Source organism: Onthophagus taurus, chromosome 7 (genome assembly GCF_036711975.1).
Source record: "Onthophagus taurus isolate NC chromosome 7, IU_Otau_3.0, whole genome shotgun sequence".
Taxonomy (NCBI): Eukaryota; Metazoa; Arthropoda; class Insecta; order Coleoptera; family Scarabaeidae; genus Onthophagus; species Onthophagus taurus.
Window position 1 is genome coordinate 5,043,516 of NC_091972.1, and position 17,525 is coordinate 5,061,040.

Here is a 17,525-nt window from a genome sequence, read left to right on the forward strand (position 1 = left end):
TAATTTAGCTTTATGTTTTAACTTAAAACGGTTTAATTTTGAAATTAAGAAGATAAAACGATATTTTATACAATTTATAATGATATTTTAAAATTATGTGTAACCGAACTAAATTTTAGAATTGGTTCATATCCCCGCTAAATGATTCACATTAATAACCAAAAGATGTCAGTCGAATTAAATAATTAATTAATAAAATTTAATAAATTCTTTATTATTGAACAAATTTACAACTTAGCTTTAATAAATTCATCATAATATTTCAATAAACCTTGCATATCTGAATAATTTGCATATCGACATGCTTCCTCCAACTCAAGCCATTTTCCATCTTGATGCTCATGGCTCAACTTAAAATTGGAAGACAAATCGATCAATTCAGCTAACCAATAAGTTACGGTTTTTGGACGACCTTTCACTTCATAATTCAAACATTTTTTGGAATCCTCAAACACCTTCAAATCGGTCTTTTTAAAACCGGCCTCCTCTTCAGTTTCACGATAAGCGGCAATAATATCAGTTTCGCCAGGATCTAAATGACCTAAACAAATTTAATAACTAAATTGTATTTAAAGGTGGTGATTATATGCTCTCACCTTTCGGAGGTGTCCAATGATGTTCACCATAAGATGTCTGCAATAATAGGTATTCAATTGAAGATGATACTCTTCGGAATATTACAAAACCAGCTGCTAACTTTGGCATTCTAGAACGTAAATTTAGCACTTAATTAAAGTATCTACGATAAAACATGGAATTAGTAAGATTGTTTAATGAATGACAGTTGGAATATAACCTCAACGTTGCTTTTTTTAATGATTAATCGATTTTAAATTATACCACGACTATGAAACTTTTCATTAATAGAATAATAATTATAATTGCATAATTTATAATTAAATAAAAAAGTTAAAAGCAATTATTTTAATGATTATTAATTTAAAGTGACAGCTTAACATAACCACAAAATAAATTGTTGAATTGAATAAAAATAGCATCAAAAATACCCACCAATAGCGTTAATAAGCAAAGCAATAATATTATTTAATAAAATATTTGAAATTTGGGTTTAAATATATTTAAATTTATTAATAATTTAAAATTAGATCTCAATATGAAAGTGAAAGGGTCAAAAAAAATCTATGGCAAAGCACAAAATCTAATCATTTGTAAACAGAATTACATCGAACTGTTTATTTAATCTTAATACGTTTTTTCGAAATCGCACAAGTATTTCAACAAACATCACCCGAGCCAGATATAATGAGCACAATACAAGAAGGTTAGATAACCAGACTCACCTGAACATTAAATACAAAAAAAAATACTCATCGATAATACTAATAACAATGTTTTTATCGTTTTTTCGTAAAAAATTTACAGATCAAGACAAAGCAGACGGAAAATCCCGGCAGAAATCGATCGAAATCAAAAGCAACGATGAATTAAAATTCACCATTTATGGTAATAAAAACAATTTCCTAACCTAAAAAAATCATTAAATTGTAATCCCGTTCGTAATTCTAAATGAAAAGAAATTATCCGTAGATTTTATTAGAACCATAAAAGATCCAGAAAAACCAAACACTTTAGAAGAGCTCAATGTGGTTTATGAAGATGGTGTATTTGTAAGTTAATCTTAAACGATATACCGATATAAATTAATTACGTTTTTAGATTTTAGAGAACACACCAACAAATGTTAACGTGGTTAGAGTTGAATTTAACCCGACCGTTCCCCACTGCTCATTAGCTACATTAATCGGACTTTGCATTCGTGTTAAATTAGAGCGATCAATTCCTTATCAGATCAAATTAGATATTTATATTAAAGAAGGAGCTCATGCTACGGAACATGAAAGTAACAATTTTTATTTTGAGTCGATTAGAAATGTTATAACTTTCTTTTTTAGTTAATAAGCAAATAAATGATAAGGAGAGGATAGCGGCTGCAATGGAAAATCCTAATTTACGAGAAATGGTGGAAAGTTGTATTAAGGAAGAGGATTAATTATTTTATGCAAATAAATCTTGTTATTTAATATTAATGTTATTTTTGTTTCGACTTTTAAAAGATTTCTTTGTTAAATTTAAATGACATTGACGTTTTGTAGGTGAGGTTATGGTTTGATATCAATAAGGTTAAGCAATGAAATTCGAACTTTTTGATAATAAAAAGGCTTATTTTTAGTGAACTTAATTTTTTATTCTTCCAAATTTTAATTTGGGAAAGGTACTATTTGTTACAACTACAGTGTGTTATTAATTATCATACCCCCACATCATCATTGCAAGTATGCAACCAATATCACATGCAATACGCGATTTGTGTACTTGGTTGCATACTTGCAATGATGACGTCGAGTACGACAATGAATTGACACAATATATTTAAAGAAAAATGAATAATTACAAAAAAAAGTGTTGCAAAATAAGTTAAACAGCCACGTAATAAATACATCTACTCGGTAATAAATGCCAAGGAAAAATTACATGTTCTCATCTCCATCTTTAAAAATCTTCGTTTCGACTGTAATTGTCACGCAACGTGTTAAATTTCTCAATCAATCCATCAACAGAAATTTCACCATGGACTACGTTATCTCTTGTACGGACATTAACAGTATTACTGCTACGTTCCTTTTCACCAACGACCAAAATAAAATTAAACTGCGCCAATTGAGCGTTGCGCACTTTCTTATTCATGGTGTCACCAGCGTCGGTGTCAACTTCACACATAAATCCAGCGTCGTAAATTTTCTTTCGGACTTCTTGTGCGTAATCATCAAAAGCGGGAGCGATCGGAATAACCATAGCTTGACGAGGAGACAACCAAAACGGCCATTTCCCAGCGTAAGATTCGGTTAAAATCGCTATCATTCGTTCAACTGAACCTAAAATGGCCCGATGGATCATAACAGGACGTTTCTTCTCTCCAGATTCGCTAACATAATTTAAATTGAACCTAATTGGTAATTGAAAATCTAATTGAATAGTAGCGCATTGATGCTGTCTGCGTAAAGCGTCCATTATTGTAATATCAATTTTCGGACCATAAAAAGCGCCATCTTCAGGGTTAAGTTTCCAAGGTTGTTTGAAATCATCTAAAGATTCACTAAGCGCCTAAAAGAACAAGATTAAATTTGATAAATTCTAAGACATAAAATTTTTAACCTTTTCAGCTTCATTCCAAACTTCGACTTCGCCCAAAAACTTTTCGGGTCGCGTTGATAACACGAGATTAAACGTAAATCCGAATATCCCGTAAACATGTTGTAAAAAGTCTAGGGCTCCTTTAATCTCGTCTTTAATTTGCTCAATCGCGCAAAATATATGCGCGTCATCTTGTTGGAATCGCCTAACTCTCGTTAATCCAGTGAGGGCTCCGGATAATTCGTTACGATGTAAAACACCGAAATCGGCCAAACGTAAAGGAAGTTCGCGCCATGAACGATTACGATTGTCAAAAATCAAACAATGACCTGGACAATTCATTGGTTTTAAAGCAAATTTTTCTTTTTCAATGTCAAAAGAAAACATGTTATCCTTAAAAAAATTAGTTAAAAAATAATTCAAAGTTATGCGAGGGGGGATTTTCGACTTACTGAGTAATGAGCCCAATGCCCTGAAGTTTGCCAAAGTTTAACGTTGTAGATGTTAGGTGAAACAACTTCTTGAAATCCTCGCTTTTTGTATTCTTTCTTGATAAAATTAATTAAAGTGTTGTAAATGTGAGCACCGCGGGGTTGGAAAAAACACGAACCGGGTGATAACTCATGGAAAAAGAATAATTCTTGTTCCTAAGTAAAAGATTATGTATTAAAAACGTTTGAGGACACCTTGATAGTATTTACCCTTCCGATTTTCCGATGATCTCTTTTTGCAGCTTCCTCTTGAATCTTTTCCCACTCTTTTAATTGTTTTGAATCGGGAAAACTAATTCCGTAAATTCTTTGAAGAGTTTCCGCATCAGCTTTACCTTCCCAATAAGTTGAAGAGTTCTAAAAAATAATCATCAAACTTTGTGAAGATGTGTAATATGTAACTAGAATTGCAGGTTTACAGTAAATGGATTGTGGACGAGAAGAGGGCGCAGAAAAGTGAGTTATGAAGGAAAGATTGAGCTGATAATCGTAGTATGTTGAATGAATTGAAAACAATAGACCAAAGTGGTGAGTTTGACAATAATATATATAAAATGGGAACGAGATTTATTAGGAAGAGAGAAGGATCTAATAAAACGAGAGAGGGTTTTATTAGAAAAAGAGAGAAACAAAAACAGATACGGTACAAGACAAATGGATAATAGAGGTAATGTGAATTTCCTCCCTAAATTTAACCCCGATGTTGTTAACTCATTAACAGCACCACAATGGGTGACGAAATCGGAAATAACTGCTAACATTTTTGGATGGGATGAGGATAATCTGTTGTTTAATGCTATTTCCAAGCTTGAGGGGGCAGCAAAATTAAGGTATGATGGAGCACAGAGTGAAATTCATGATTGGAAGACTTTTAAAACGGCGATTAGTCACAGAGATTTAATGAATCATATGAAAATTACGTATTCAACATGAAAGCAATAGGTAATAAAGGGGAAGTCAGTGAAAGAGCTATTATTAAATACTTGTGAGTATAATGAGGGTTATATGATAAAGATTTGGGTAAAACATTATTCTCCAGAAATAATTGAAAAAACGTTCCAAACCAAGACAATTCCGAACCAAAAGATATAAGCAAAATCAAATGTTATACTTGTGAAGAACAGAGTTGCTACAAAATGTACAAAACCTAAACAGAGAAAATGTTTTAAATATAATCAAGATGGACATTTCCAATAAATTGTAAATCGGGAAGAATCGAATTGGAAAACAATTAGACCTTGTGGGCGAGTATCATAAGATTGTAGAGATTAATGGACGAAAATTGATTGGTTTCGTTGATTTGAGAAGTGATGGTAGAACGATTTGTGAACATAAAGCGAAAGACTTGGAATTGATTTACAATTTTTTGTAGGTTGTAGGTTTTAATTCACAGGATTTGGCGGAGGACGTTGTGTACCGATTGGAACAGTTATATCGAATTTATTGGTAGATGGAATAACATTAGATGTAGAATTAATTGTTGTGATAAGTAGGGCACGGAACTTTTGTAACAAAACGATACGATTTTCCCCCTCCACTCGTTCTCAGCAGAAAATTTCATACAAAAGTTGTTCTAAATTAAATTCTACAATAAAAAATAAATATATAAAAATTTTTTTGGCGTTATGTTCTTAATTATTGATCAAATCAAAAATATTTATTAACAATATTTGTTTAGAATTACTTCAGGAACAGTGTTTGTTAATAAAATTTTTTGCTAACTTGAAATTTTTATTTCCCTCTGAATAGTATGCTATCAAAATTAATTATATATCTCGATAATTATAGTTTTTATCAAAAAATGTTTTAAATAAAATTTGTTTCAATTTCGATTTTGAATCAATTATCTTAATAAAAAAATTTTACATCTCTATTAATTAAGCATCTAAGTGTGATTATGTATAAAAATGGAAAAATTATTATTTTGAGGTTATCTCCGTAATTATTGATTAAATCAAAAAAAATTGTTGACAAAATTTGTTTAGAATTGTTTCAGGAACAGTTTTTGTTAACACAATTTTTCTAACTTGAAATTTTAATTTCCCACTGAACAGTATGCTACAAACATTAATATTTTTGAGGTTATATCCTTATTGTTGATTTAATCAAAAAATTTTGTTAACAAAATTTGTTTAGAATTACTTCAGGAACAGTGTTTGTTAATACAATTTTTTGTTAACTTGAAATTTTAATTTCCCTCTGAATAGTATGCTATCAAAATTAATTATCTCAATAATTATTGTTTTTATCAAAAAATGTTTTAAATAAAATTTGTTTCAATTTCGATTTTGAATCAATTATCTTAATAAAAAATTTTTACATCTCTATTAATTAAGTATCTAAGTATAATTATGTATAAAAATGGAAAAATTATTATTTTGAGGTTATCTCCTTAATTATTGATTAAATCAAAAAAAATTGTTGACAAAGTTTGTTTAGAATTGTTTCAGGAACAATTTTTGTTAACATAATTTTTTTCTAATTTGAAATTTTAATTTCCCCCTGAATAGTATGCTACAAAAATTAATATTTTTGAGGTTATATCCTTATTGTTGATTTAATCAAAAAATTTTGTTAACAAAATTTGTTTAGAATTACTTCAGGAACAGTGTTTGTTAATACAATTTTTTGCTAACTTGAAATTTTAATTTCCCTCTGAATAGTATGCTATCAAAATTAATTATCTCAATAATTATAGTTTTTATCAAAAAATGTTTTAAATAAAATTTGTTTCAATTTCGATTTTGAATCAATTATCTTAATAAAAAATGTTTACATCTCTATTAATTAAGCATCTAAGTGTGATTATGTATAAAAATGGAAAAATTATTATTTTGAGGTTATCTCCTTAATTATTGATTAAATCAAAAAAAATTATTGACAAAATTTGTTTAGAATTGTTTCAGGAACAAGTTTTGTTAACATAATTTTTTTCTAACTTGAAATTTTAATTTCCCACTGAACAGTATGCTACAAAAATTAATATTTTTGAGGTTATACCTTTATTGTTGATTTAATCAAAAAATGTTGTTAACAAAATTTGTTTAGAATTACTTCAGGAACAGTATTTGTTAATGCAATTTTTTGCTAACTTGAAATTTTAATTTCCCTCTGAATAGTACGCTATCAAAATTAATTATCTCCATAATTATTGTTTTTATCAAAAAATGTTTTAAATAAAATTTGTTTCAATTTCGATTTTGAATCAATTATCTTAATAAAAAAATTTTACATCTCTATTAATTAAGCATCTAAGTGTGATTATGTATAAAAATGGAAAAATTATTATTTTGAGGTTATCTCCTTAATTATTGATTAAATCAAAAAAAATTGTTGACAAAGTTTGTTTAGAATTGTTTCAGGAACAGTTTTTGTTAACACAATTTTTCTGACTTGAAATTTTAATTTCCCACTGAACAGTATGCTATAAAAATTAATATTTTTGAGGTTATATCCTTATTGTTGATTTAATCAAAAAATTTTGTTAACAAAATTTGTTTAGAATTACTTCAGGAACAGTGTTTGTTAATACATTTTTTTGCTAACTTGAAATTTTAATTTCCCTCTGAATAGTATGCTATCAAAATTAATTATCTCAATAATTATTGTTTTTATCAAAAAATGTTTTAAATAAAATTTGTTTCAATTTCGATTTTGAATCAATTATCTTAATAACAAATTTTTACATTTCTATTAATTAAGCAACGAAGTGTGATTATGTACAAAAATGAAAAAATTATTTTGAGGTTATCTCCTTAATTACTGATTAAATCAAAAAAAATTGTTGACAAAGTTTGTTTAGAATTGTTTCAGGAACAATTTTTGTTAACATAATTCTTTTCTAATTTGAAATTTTAATTTCCCACTGAACAGTATGCTACATAAATTAATATTTTTGAGGTTATATCCTTATTGTTGATTTAATCAAAAAATGTTGTTAACAAAATTTGTTTTGAATTACTTCAGGAACAGTGTTTGTTAATACAATTTTTTGCTAATTATGCAATGTTGTTATAAAGAAAATTGGACTTGACATTGCTTTAGCATATATGGATGACATCTTAATACCAAGTAATACCATCAATGAAGGTATAGAAAAGCTTAGATTATATTCCTCAGTGTGTTAAAAGATGAGGGATTAACAGTAAGATTGAAAAAATGTAAATTCCACATTTCACATATCCAAAATTAAAAAATAAAATCTTTCACTTGATATTTTACCTTAATAACTTTCAAAGCCTTAATTTTGCCGGTATGCCGAACATGAGGACCTCTACACAAATCAATGAGAGGTCCACACCGATAAACAGTAGTTGTTGGAGTGTTAACTTTTTCATTCAAAATCCTTAATTTAAACGGATTATAATCAAACATCTTCAACAAATCTTCTTTTTTCATTTCGAGACGTTCAAATGGTTGTTTTTCTTTAACAATATCTTTCATTAATTTTTCAATAACGGGAAAATCCGATGCGGATATCTAAAAAAATACTTTTTAAAAACGTTTATTTCAAAGATGAATGCTTTACCCCTTTTTCGTTCATGTACATATCGTAATAATACCCTGATTCAATTGGGGGACCATAACACAAACAACCACCATAAATTCTTTCTGCAGCTTCGCCTAAAATATGAGCTGAGGAGTGCCAAAATACAGCTTGTGCTTCCGGATCATCAAATTTTAATAATTCTAATTTGCAATCACTTTCAAGAGGACGATCCAAATCCCATACAACTCCGTTTACTTTTGCTATAACTGTGTTATCTGCTAAACCTTGGCTATAAGAAATATCATGTATAAGAATTAATAAAAACTCTTCAAAAGAGGGTTATAATTAGGGTAATTAAACTGGCAAAAGATGGCGCTGCGGCCAAATAAATATATTTATTTTTTATTACAAAACCCTCTTTAGACGAATATTAAATAAACTAAGACTTAAATGCAATTATTTCTTTGTTTGTTTTTGTATTATTTCCTTTTGAGTTTTTGTGTAATACTTTTATTATTTTTGAAATCCAATATTAGCGCCATCTTTTAACCAATACTTCACTTAAGTTAAAAATTATTTTTAATTATGCTACTTTCATACAATTTTTATTTTTGAATGATTATACAAAAAGATCGTTTATATTCTTTGTATACACAATACATTAAATTACTTTCGAATAGTTTTTAAATTTTATTTAAACATTTTAAAATTTTTAAACATCTTTAGCGCCATCTTTTGACCATCACTTTCATAACTTAACCTCTTTTTAAAATTACAAAATTTAACCCAACAAAATTCGAGATTAGATAAAGAAAAACAACGTTGTCCTCTCAAATTAAGTAAATTAAAAAATTTTAATTTAATCCATTTTAAAATAAAAACTAACCTTATTCCTTTTGCAACATCATAAGCCGTTGTACTCCAAGACATCGCCTCGACAACTTTACCATCAGGTAAAGTAACCTTAATAGGATTTTTATCTTTCTTAGCTAATTCCTCATCATATTGATTCTTGAGTTTATCCCAAATAACTAATCTTTCCTGAATATACGAAGGCCATGGTTTCAACTCCGTAACACTGCTTTTATCACCTCCGCCCTTTTTATCTTTACCTTTTTCTTTCATTTTGGGTGCCTGTGAACATAAGATTATACTAAAATCTTTTTATAATAAAAATTGCTGACAGAAACTTTTAGTTTGAGAGAAGGGGAACTATTGATTTTCTTTTACGTAAAAATACCGCGTAATTACATCACCTATAAGGTAAAAATTGCTGACGAAACATGGCAAAAATTGAAATAATAACACGTTACGCGTGTTCGGAATTTACAAACCAAAGTGGCGAATGTTTGGCGATACAGCGGAAGAAAAGTTCTATGCGAAATTAAAACTTTTAACATCTTAGCAAAAATAAGATTTAAGAATATGTTGTGTTCATGCCTTTTCCTCTTTATTCAAGTCCATATTTTCTACCGCTTGAACCACGTTGTCGCCCATTTCACTCACACTATAACTGACAGTTGACAGAAACAAATTGACATTGGATATAAAAATTATTAGATCAAATGATCGTAAAAGTTTCAAAAATATCTTCTGATGATTCTAAAAAGATTTTATAAAACGTATTAAAATAAAGTTTGTATCTTAATAATTAAATTAAGATTATTCAATAAATTAATTTTGATTCTATTATTTTTACGTTATCCATATTGACATAATCTGTCAAAACAAAAAAAGTTATTTGATTTTTATAGGTTAAAATATTACCCATATTTCAAATTCGTTTTAATCAAAAAATGAATATTTTAAACCCCCACAATAACAACAAATTAAATATGAATCGATCGTTATTCGATAATGTACTCGATGATTACTCTTCAACGAGTAGTTTAAGCGGTAGCAGCGAAAAACGTAGCGATTTTGAGGTTAGCAACGTTCTTGAAAATATAATAATGGAAAATAGAAGGATGGAAAATTGTTATGATGATACGGGAATGTACAATGAAATATGCGACGATGAAATTATGTTCTCAGCAAGTCACGACATTATCGATGAAAGCCATAGATTGTATAAATATCATTTACGTAGGGAAGCTTTGCTTAGCGGCTTCTCTGTACCTGAGTATGTAATTCATGGTCGTTATCCAGAACATATGAATGCTCTTATTGAGTTGGCTGATCGGTTTCGGGCATCTCCACAAAGGCTTTGGGTTCATGATCAGGCACAAAATGTTGATTTGGAGAGTTTAAATTTTCAAAGTTTTCAAGATTTATTAGATGGGTTATTTCAGGTTGGATTAAAAAAATTATTCTTTTGGATTATGTTAGTTTGTTTTTTGTGTTTTAGGAAGGAGGTGTAACATACGAACGGGTTCTTGTTTTATTTTTCTTTTGCACTGATTTAACAATACGGGCGTTTAGTGAGAAATTATTGGAATATTTTCATAGAATTAATCAATGGATTACTTCTTACATAGGAAATAGGCTTTCCTTATGGATCGAGGAACAAGGTGGATGGGTAAAAATAAATAATTTTGTATTCTGACTTTAAACATTTTGTAATAATGATTTTTTTAGGGTGCTGTTTTACATCATTCAGTCACTACAGTAACAAAGTATGCATTCATGACGTTTTGTTGTTTAGGCATTATAGCCCTTGCAATTTATATTAAAAGTAAACATCATTCCTCTGTGTGATTGTTCATGTTTGTTTATGAATTCATCGATTTGCAAGAAATTTATTACTTTTTTGATCTCAATTATAAAATAATATCTTTACATAGATGATATAAAAGCAATCAAGAACTGAATGCATCTTAATATTTATCTAGTTATAACAATAATTATTATTGAAAAGATATTAATGTGATTTTAGTAGTATTTTTTTTTTAATTTGTTCAGAGTTCCTAGTAAATGTAGTGTTTTTTTCTGAATTATAGATGTACTTATGCAATTTTTTCTAATGTAAATTAATAAAAAAATTTTGTACCTACTTTAGAAGTTCAATGTTGTTTACTTCATTAATTCTATTTATGTCCAAACTATGACAAAATATGCATTTTATTACTAATCAATTGAAAATATTTAATAATGTGGTTGTTTTTTTAACCACAATTGCATACACATATATAATTAAAAATATCAAATTAATATTATTACAAAACAATGAAAAAAAATGCTGACCTTTTAATCTCTTTGTCTGTTACAACAAAAAGAATTTTCCGGAAATGATCAATTTAATGATTTTTTTTTATTTTCTTGAAAATGGAATTTCCAAATATCTCTTAGTAATAAAGAATATCAAGATAAATTACAAAAAGCCCGTTTTTTTTTCCTTTTATCTTTTATTGTGATACCGGAAAGCAGAAAAGAGACATGCGAAACAAATTTCCGCCTGAATCAGACTTCAAAATGATTCAGAAACCACAACAAAAAATCTAAAATTCAGCGCCGCTATAAATTGGAATCGTTCAATAACGATTTAATCAGTTCGTTTAACTCAATTCGGTAATTAACATCAAGAAGAGTAATTAAAATGGGGCTTATATACGTAAGTACAAGATTTTTTTGTTTAATATTTGATTTTAATTAATTTTTTCATTCACCCAGGTTTTTCTTTTAATATTTCTTACATCGACAGCAAACTCATCCTCAAATTACTCACCAGAAAGTGACAATTCGCTCGAAAATTACGAAGATAACAATTTATTCATCGATCTTTTGTCGTATGCAGCAACTTTAAGTGATACCGATTTAGATAAATTTCTTAACGAAGATGACACCGACGATATTTTTTCATTGAATATCGTTAAATCAAGAGCGAAAAGAGAGTTGCCCGAATGGGCTAGGATTTTAATTAAATGTACCGTTAAAATTTTTTTCCCCGATTCGCAATTGCTAAATTTAATAACCGATGTTGAAAAGTTGTTTGATAATAACGTTTTGGATGTTAAGGTGATTGTCGATGAAATGTCAGTTAAATACGAACTTATGGAAGCGGAGAAGAACGACGGGGTGATACAAAAGAGATCTGTGGAAGGTATTCAATCATTTTTTGAGGATTCTTGCGTTCGGGAGGCTATAAATTATGGCATTAAAAACCGAGAGAAAATAAAGAAGGCTTTTAAGAAATCGGTTGAGTGGGGCAAAGAGAAGATTAGGAAGTTGAGGGAGAGCAAGGGATGGAAGAAAATGAAGGATTTCTTTCGGGGATAGTAATAAGTTGTAATTAAAGTTATAATTTTGTATAAAGTTTTTTAATAAATGAAGTTGAGTTAAAATATAATCGTTTGTTAATAACATTTTTCATAAATATGATAAATTATTAATATTTTGAAGCAATTTACGTACCTGATAGTTAAACTCAATACAAAAGGATCGGAGGAACCAGAAATACAAAATAAAATAAGAACCATAATAATAATAAATAATTAGACCTACACTGTGAATAACTATTTGAAAGAAAAATACTGAGGAAAATCTTTGGTTCATTAAAGAAAAATCTATTCAAGGAAGCCTCTATATCAGAATTCGTTAAGTTGCAAAATCTGCAATGGGCTAGTTATATGGGATGAATGAGGAAGAATAGACTGCCAAAAAAGGGTCTTAAGTAGCAGAATACAAGACAAGAGACCGTGAGGGAGGCGAAAACGATGGAAAGACAAAGTGATCAAAGTGACTCATGAGCGGCAGAACTTGGAAGAGAGTACCTCTTAATCGGCAGTATTGGAAGCTTCTATCTCAGAATTAGTCAAGCTGCAAAAACTGCAATGGGCTAGTCATATGGCATGAATGAGCAAGAATAGAATGCCAAAACGAGTGTTAAGCAGCAGAATACAAGGCAAGAGAATATCAGAACTATATCAGAACTTGGAAGAGAATAACTCTTAATCGGCAGTATTGGAAGCTTCTATCTCAGAATTCGTCAAGCTGCAAAAACTGCAATGGGCTAGTCATATGGCACGAATGAGCAAGAATAGAATGCCAAAACGAGTCTTAAGCAGCAGAATACTAGGCAAGATTATATCAGAACTATATCAGAACTAGGAAGAGAGTAACTCTTAATCGGCAGTATTGGAAGCTTCCATCTCAGAATTCGTCAAGCTGCAAAAACTGCTATGGGTTAGTCATATGGCATGAATGAGCAAGCATAGAATGTCAAAAAGGCTCTTAAGTGGCAGAATACAAAGACTAAAAGACTAAAAAGACTAAATAATGGCGGACGCACAATGCCTCATGAGAACTTGGAAGAAACCCAGTAAACAAATTTGTGTTTCAGAAACATTGCTGATACATATTATTGAAACATGAAATGTTTCTTCGACATATTTCTGAAACATAGTTGAAACGTGTCTGAAACTGCTAATGTCGGGCCCTTTTTATGTTTCATTGAAACATTTCTATTGAAATGTTTCTGCAACATACAGTTGACAATTACGGTACATTACTAAAATGTTTCATTAACGGTTTTGAATTATTTCTGTTTACGTTTACATTACAGTACTAGTATGTATCATAAACATTTAAATGTAATTTCTGAAAGGTTTCGTTGACGTTTCAGAAAACCTAAAGACATAATTTTGTTGGCGTTTAGCAGCTGCATTTCAGACAACATGCTCATACATGCTTCCTCAGAAGATATGCATATGCTGAGGAAGCATTTCTGACCATACCACCCGGGGCGCAGACAGTGGATGCTGCAACAAAATCATACCTTAAGGTAGAAAAACTAATAATAGAAGTACTATACTTGTTACTTACGCCTACTGTACCAAATTTCAAAATTATCCATCAATAATTTCTACGATTCTGTTTTCTCATTGATTAGGACAAATAAAGTAAGTATAAGAGTAGGTATGCATTAAATATAGTTAGTATATATTTATACAAAATATATTAAACTGGTAACTAAAATAAAATTCTTATTTGTAAACAAATTAAACATAAACATTCTAATAATAATTTATGTAGGTCATTTAAATATAAAGTTAAATTTAAGCCATGTTTGTGGTATTTTTGATTTTTTTATCTCTGTTTATGTTTGAATAACCTAAAGAAATTTTTCTTCTCAGACGAGATTGTTTCAATTAAAACACATATATTTGTGATGTTTAACTATGAAAAACAATCAGTATTACAAAATAACTTACCAAAAACAGTTACATGACAATTTGTATGTCAGATAATACAATAAAACAAGTAATGTACCACAAAAGATGTACTACAATTGTGGAATTGTTTTTTTTTTGTTTTTCTTATTTTCTAATACTGACACTTTTTTATTGATAAAACTAATATTACAGCATGTGGTCTCACTTATAGCAATAAGATTTTTTTTAAATAAATAGGTATTCTTTACTTGTAGTCATATTATTATGTGTTTTAATTGAAACATAGTCTTTAATTTGAGACGAAAATTTTTTTATGATTGTTCAAGATTAAGAAATTTTACTAAAATTTGGATAACTTACATAAAAGTACAAAACTACATAAAATATACATACAGGCTGGTCCATTTAGTGAGACAAGCGATTATCTCGAAAACGGTTCATTTTACATAAAAATGAACCAAATGAAAGTTGTTGGAAAAAATGTGCTGGACACCCAACATTTTGCAGCCACATATTTTGTCTTTCTTCCCTGCTCAAATCTACAAGTCACGTTGGTAAGACGTCATCTAAAAAATTTCGGTAGTTCTCCCAATTCAGCATACCATCAATAAAGTATAGACCGATCAATTTATCACCAATTATACCACACCAAACATTAACCGACCCAGGTCGTTGATGTTCTACTTCACGCAACCATCTCTGATTTTCAACGCTCCAATAATGCATGTTATGTCTGTTGTCTTGTCCTTTGTTTACCTAAGAAATTGACGTCCATCCGCATTCGTTCTTGTGCCCATTGACAAAATATTAATCGATTTTCAAAATCAGCTCCATAAAGCTGTTGATGCAATGAAATGTGGTATGGGTGATACTTGTTGCGCTCTAATATTCTTAAAATGCTGGTCTTCGATATTCCGGTGTCAATTGTAAGTCGTCGAGTGCTAACTTGAGGATTTACCTCAACGCTAGCTAACACCGCAATTTTCTTTTCTTCCGTAGTTACAGTTGCTCGCCGAGTTCTTTTTCTTGATACCACATTTCCAGTGTTAGTAAAATCGTTCACAACTCTGTAAAAGGTACTTCTCGAAGGCGTATTTCGATCAGGAAAACGTTCTTGATACAAAGCTATACTATCAGCAACATTTCTGCCACTTCCTCCATAAATAAAAATCACTTCGAATTTTTCTGCCACACTTTGCCTTAATGTAAAACGATGGAGAGAATTCAGAATTTGTTGTCAAGTAGTTTTTATGCAAATTTAGTGTTACCTGTTACATTTTAAAACAATTCAATCAATTAAGTCTCTGAAAGCGATATTCTGAAAATGCCGACATAAGCAGTTCCACGAACTCTTGTTTTTTATGCGTTAATGTATTATCAAATTGACAAAGGCGGAGAAATGTCGGAACCTTTTAGACCTCTTTCCAAAGGTGTTGAGCCAAAGTTGTTGAGCATTCTTAAATAGTATTCTAAGAATTAAGAACTAAAGACAATGTATCGAAAGGTTGGAAAATGTTAAAAATTCATAAATTTTATTTGTTCTTGCTAGATTATAAACGTTAGTTAATTGTTTCTGAAGAAGTTTCAATTTTTTTCAAAAGATGTTTTGCCTTTGTACTGACAAAACCCAACAGTACATTTTTTTAATTTACAGATTCAGATTCTACAATAAAATATATAGGGTGTCATTTAAAAAATTGGTCGTGACTTTCATATAACCTTGAAAATAAGGTCAAGATCAAAAAATGTTATCGTCATATGGTTTCCCCCTTCGCACAGAACTTTCATTTGGTTCATTTTTATGTAAAATAAACCGTTTTCGAGATAATCGCTTGTCTCACATTAAATGGTCCACCTGTATATGGAGAAATGGCATCACAAAATTTTTAAATTTGTTTCATATTTGAGCTGCGATTCTTGCACTACGTTTTCAGTATTGCGACGAGTAGACGAAAGAAAGAATACTAAAAGAAAATAACAATATTCTTTATTATTATCGTGTCTCATCTGCGGTTTCCTTATTTCGCCTATTATAACGTAAATTCGCTTGTCGTAACCATTTGCTTACTACCAGTTCATATTCTTTATCAGTTAAATGGAAGCTCTTCCTAACTGCCACTAAAATATATGAAAACGTAAACTTCTTTCTTTAAATAGTGTTCACCAGCCGTATTTTCATTAACTAAATCTAGTGGTGATATATAAAAAAACTTATACAAAACTTACCTGCGCCATTCTAAACCAATATTCGAACGATTCGAATTGATTCGAACTGAGAACCCTGAGAACAGAACACTAGAACAAGATTGAACAAGATGTGACAAGACGCTAACGCGTCACCGCGGCTTGGCACATGCGCATACGTTCACAGGCGCTGATGAAGATATTTCAGACATGTTTCAGACACATTTGTAGCGAAATGTTTCAAATGAAATGTTTCTGCTACATATTTTAATGATATTTCATAAATATTTCTACTGAAATGTATTTGATACATATCTTTAGATACCTTTCGTAAAAATCGTATCTGTCACGTATATGAAACGTAGTTCTAAGATGTTTCATTTAATTCACTGTACGTTAAAATTGAAATGTTTCACAGATGTTTCTTGTTTACTGGGAAGTACCTCTTAATCGGCAGTATTGGAAGTAAAAGATAAAGGAATGAAAAAGTAATCCAAGAAATAGATTATTGACGAAATGTTCTATATGGTGGATTATCGTATTTGTTCAAGAAAATTTTGGGTTGGGTTACAATTTATATGTTAGCTCAAGAAATTTCTGTTTGGTTATAAAATAAAGTTTTGGTAATTGATAAAAACAACTCTATATCGAACCTTACAGCAAACCTTAATCAATAAATTCAACTTATCATGTATCATATTTTTATTAAAAAAACCATATTTTTTATCGATTCAAACTTTTCGATTTAAAATTAACACAAAATATGATATGAATCATAAAGAAAATAAGAATATTTTTAACAACAAGTTGACTCATACATAAATTTTTTGTTAGTTTTCTTTTCAATTAGTTCGATGGCAAGACGTAAATGTTATTTCCAGAATTGTTTAATGTGTAAATAAAGTAAAAAATACGAAAGCGGACAAAAAAATCTTTTAATTTAAAAGAAAATAAAACTTCACTAATTTTTTTTTCGTTGGTAAATAAAAAACTTGCTATATTTCTCTTAAATAAATGTTGTCTCTTTGTAGTTGCTGAATCATATTATTTTATTTTTTACGGGAATCCTCAAATCCGTCTGTATAATGCACTCTGTCC

At 29.5% G+C, this 17,525-nt stretch overlaps 5 protein-coding genes across 12 annotated transcripts; 3 read left to right on the top strand and 2 right to left on the bottom strand.

Annotated features, from left to right (window-relative positions):
* Window positions 1-193: 193 nt before the first annotated feature.
* On the bottom strand, window positions 194-1,577 carry LOC111429147 (purine phosphoribosyltransferase family protein Apf). Of its 4 annotated transcripts, none has more exons than XM_071198000.1 (3): window positions 1,487-1,577; window positions 597-706; window positions 194-541 (listed from the first exon to the last, which is right to left on the bottom strand). In XM_071198000.1, exons 2-3 carry the CDS (start codon window positions 703-705, stop codon window positions 228-230), a joined length of 423 nt encoding a protein of 140 aa, XP_071054101.1. In that variant the 5' UTR covers window position 706; window positions 1,487-1,577; the 3' UTR covers window positions 194-227. The 4 variants fall into 4 exon arrangements, with proteins under 4 accessions (XP_071054101.1, XP_022920743.1, XP_022920746.1 ...); XM_023064975.2 differs by lacking the exon at window positions 1,487-1,577 and adding an exon at window positions 1,302-1,393; XM_023064978.2 differs by lacking the exon at window positions 1,487-1,577 and adding an exon at window positions 1,184-1,284.
* On the top strand, window positions 1,132-2,195 carry LOC111429146 (cytosolic iron-sulfur assembly component galla-1). 3 transcript variants are annotated; one of them, XM_023064974.2, is made up of 5 exons: window positions 1,132-1,282; window positions 1,384-1,464; window positions 1,549-1,628; window positions 1,678-1,861; window positions 1,914-2,195. In XM_023064974.2, the coding sequence occupies exons 1-5, from the start codon at window positions 1,264-1,266 to the stop codon at window positions 2,009-2,011; spliced, it is 462 nt and encodes a 153-aa protein (XP_022920742.1). In that variant the 5' UTR covers window positions 1,132-1,263; the 3' UTR covers window positions 2,012-2,195. The 3 variants fall into 3 exon arrangements, with proteins under 3 accessions (XP_022920742.1, XP_022920741.1, XP_071054100.1); XM_023064973.2 differs by lacking the exon at window positions 1,132-1,282 and having other exon boundaries at window positions 1,350-1,464; XM_071197999.1 differs by lacking the exon at window positions 1,132-1,282 and having other exon boundaries at window positions 1,389-1,464; window positions 1,536-1,628.
* On the bottom strand, window positions 2,081-16,550 carry LOC111429145 (threonine--tRNA ligase). 3 transcript variants are annotated; one of them, XM_071197998.1, is made up of 8 exons: window positions 16,470-16,550; window positions 9,020-9,267; window positions 8,173-8,422; window positions 7,866-8,123; window positions 3,855-4,001; window positions 3,606-3,800; window positions 3,175-3,546; window positions 2,081-3,123 (listed from the first exon to the last, which is right to left on the bottom strand). In XM_071197998.1, the coding sequence occupies exons 1-8, from the start codon at window positions 16,476-16,478 to the stop codon at window positions 2,512-2,514; spliced, it is 2,091 nt and encodes a 696-aa protein (XP_071054099.1). In that variant the 5' UTR covers window positions 16,479-16,550; the 3' UTR covers window positions 2,081-2,511. The 3 variants fall into 3 exon arrangements, with proteins under 3 accessions (XP_071054099.1, XP_022920740.2, XP_022920739.2); XM_023064972.2 differs by lacking the exon at window positions 16,470-16,550 and adding an exon at window positions 9,574-9,675; XM_023064971.2 differs by lacking the exon at window positions 16,470-16,550 and adding an exon at window positions 9,468-9,670.
* On the top strand, window positions 9,863-11,125 carry LOC111429176 (uncharacterized). The gene is made up of 3 exons (XM_023065023.2): window positions 9,863-10,424; window positions 10,481-10,651; window positions 10,711-11,125. Exons 1-3 carry the CDS (start codon window positions 9,930-9,932, stop codon window positions 10,828-10,830), a joined length of 786 nt encoding a protein of 261 aa, XP_022920791.1. The 5' UTR covers window positions 9,863-9,929; the 3' UTR covers window positions 10,831-11,125.
* LOC111429170 (uncharacterized) lies at window positions 11,540-12,418 on the top strand. The gene is made up of 2 exons (XM_023065012.2): window positions 11,540-11,683; window positions 11,743-12,418. Exons 1-2 carry the CDS (start codon window positions 11,669-11,671, stop codon window positions 12,346-12,348), a joined length of 621 nt encoding a protein of 206 aa, XP_022920780.1. The 5' UTR covers window positions 11,540-11,668; the 3' UTR covers window positions 12,349-12,418.
* Window positions 16,551-17,525: the final 975 nt, after the last annotated feature.

Coding starts and splice junctions, on each gene's coding strand:
- LOC111429147 (XM_023064975.2), bottom strand. Junction 542..596: donor TCATTGGACACCTCCGAAAG/GTGAGAGCATAT, acceptor AAATTTGTTTAG/GTCATTTAGATCCTGGCGAA.
- LOC111429146 (XM_023064973.2), top strand. CDS start 1,350: ATGTTTTTATCGTTTTTTCGTAAAAAATTTACAGATCAAGACAAAGCA. Junction 1,629..1,677: donor TTTATGAAGATGGTGTATTT/GTAAGTTAATCT, acceptor TTACGTTTTTAG/ATTTTAGAGAACACACCAAC. Junction 1,862..1,913: donor TCATGCTACGGAACATGAAA/GTAACAATTTTT, acceptor TTTCTTTTTTAG/TTAATAAGCAAATAAATGAT.
- LOC111429145 (XM_023064971.2), bottom strand. CDS start 9,533: ATGTTAAAAGTTTTAATTTCGCATAGAACTTTTCTTCCGCTGTATCGC. Junction 3,547..3,605: donor GGCATTGGGCTCATTACTCA/GTAAGTCGAAAA, acceptor AATTTTTTTAAG/GATAACATGTTTTCTTTTGA. Junction 3,124..3,174: donor TTTGGAATGAAGCTGAAAAG/GTTAAAAATTTT, acceptor TTGTTCTTTTAG/GCGCTTAGTGAATCTTTAGA.
- LOC111429176 (XM_023065023.2), top strand. CDS start 9,930: ATGAATATTTTAAACCCCCACAATAACAACAAATTAAATATGAATCGA. Junction 10,425..10,480: donor TATTAGATGGGTTATTTCAG/GTTGGATTAAAA, acceptor TTTGTGTTTTAG/GAAGGAGGTGTAACATACGA. Junction 10,652..10,710: donor TCGAGGAACAAGGTGGATGG/GTAAAAATAAAT, acceptor TGATTTTTTTAG/GGTGCTGTTTTACATCATTC.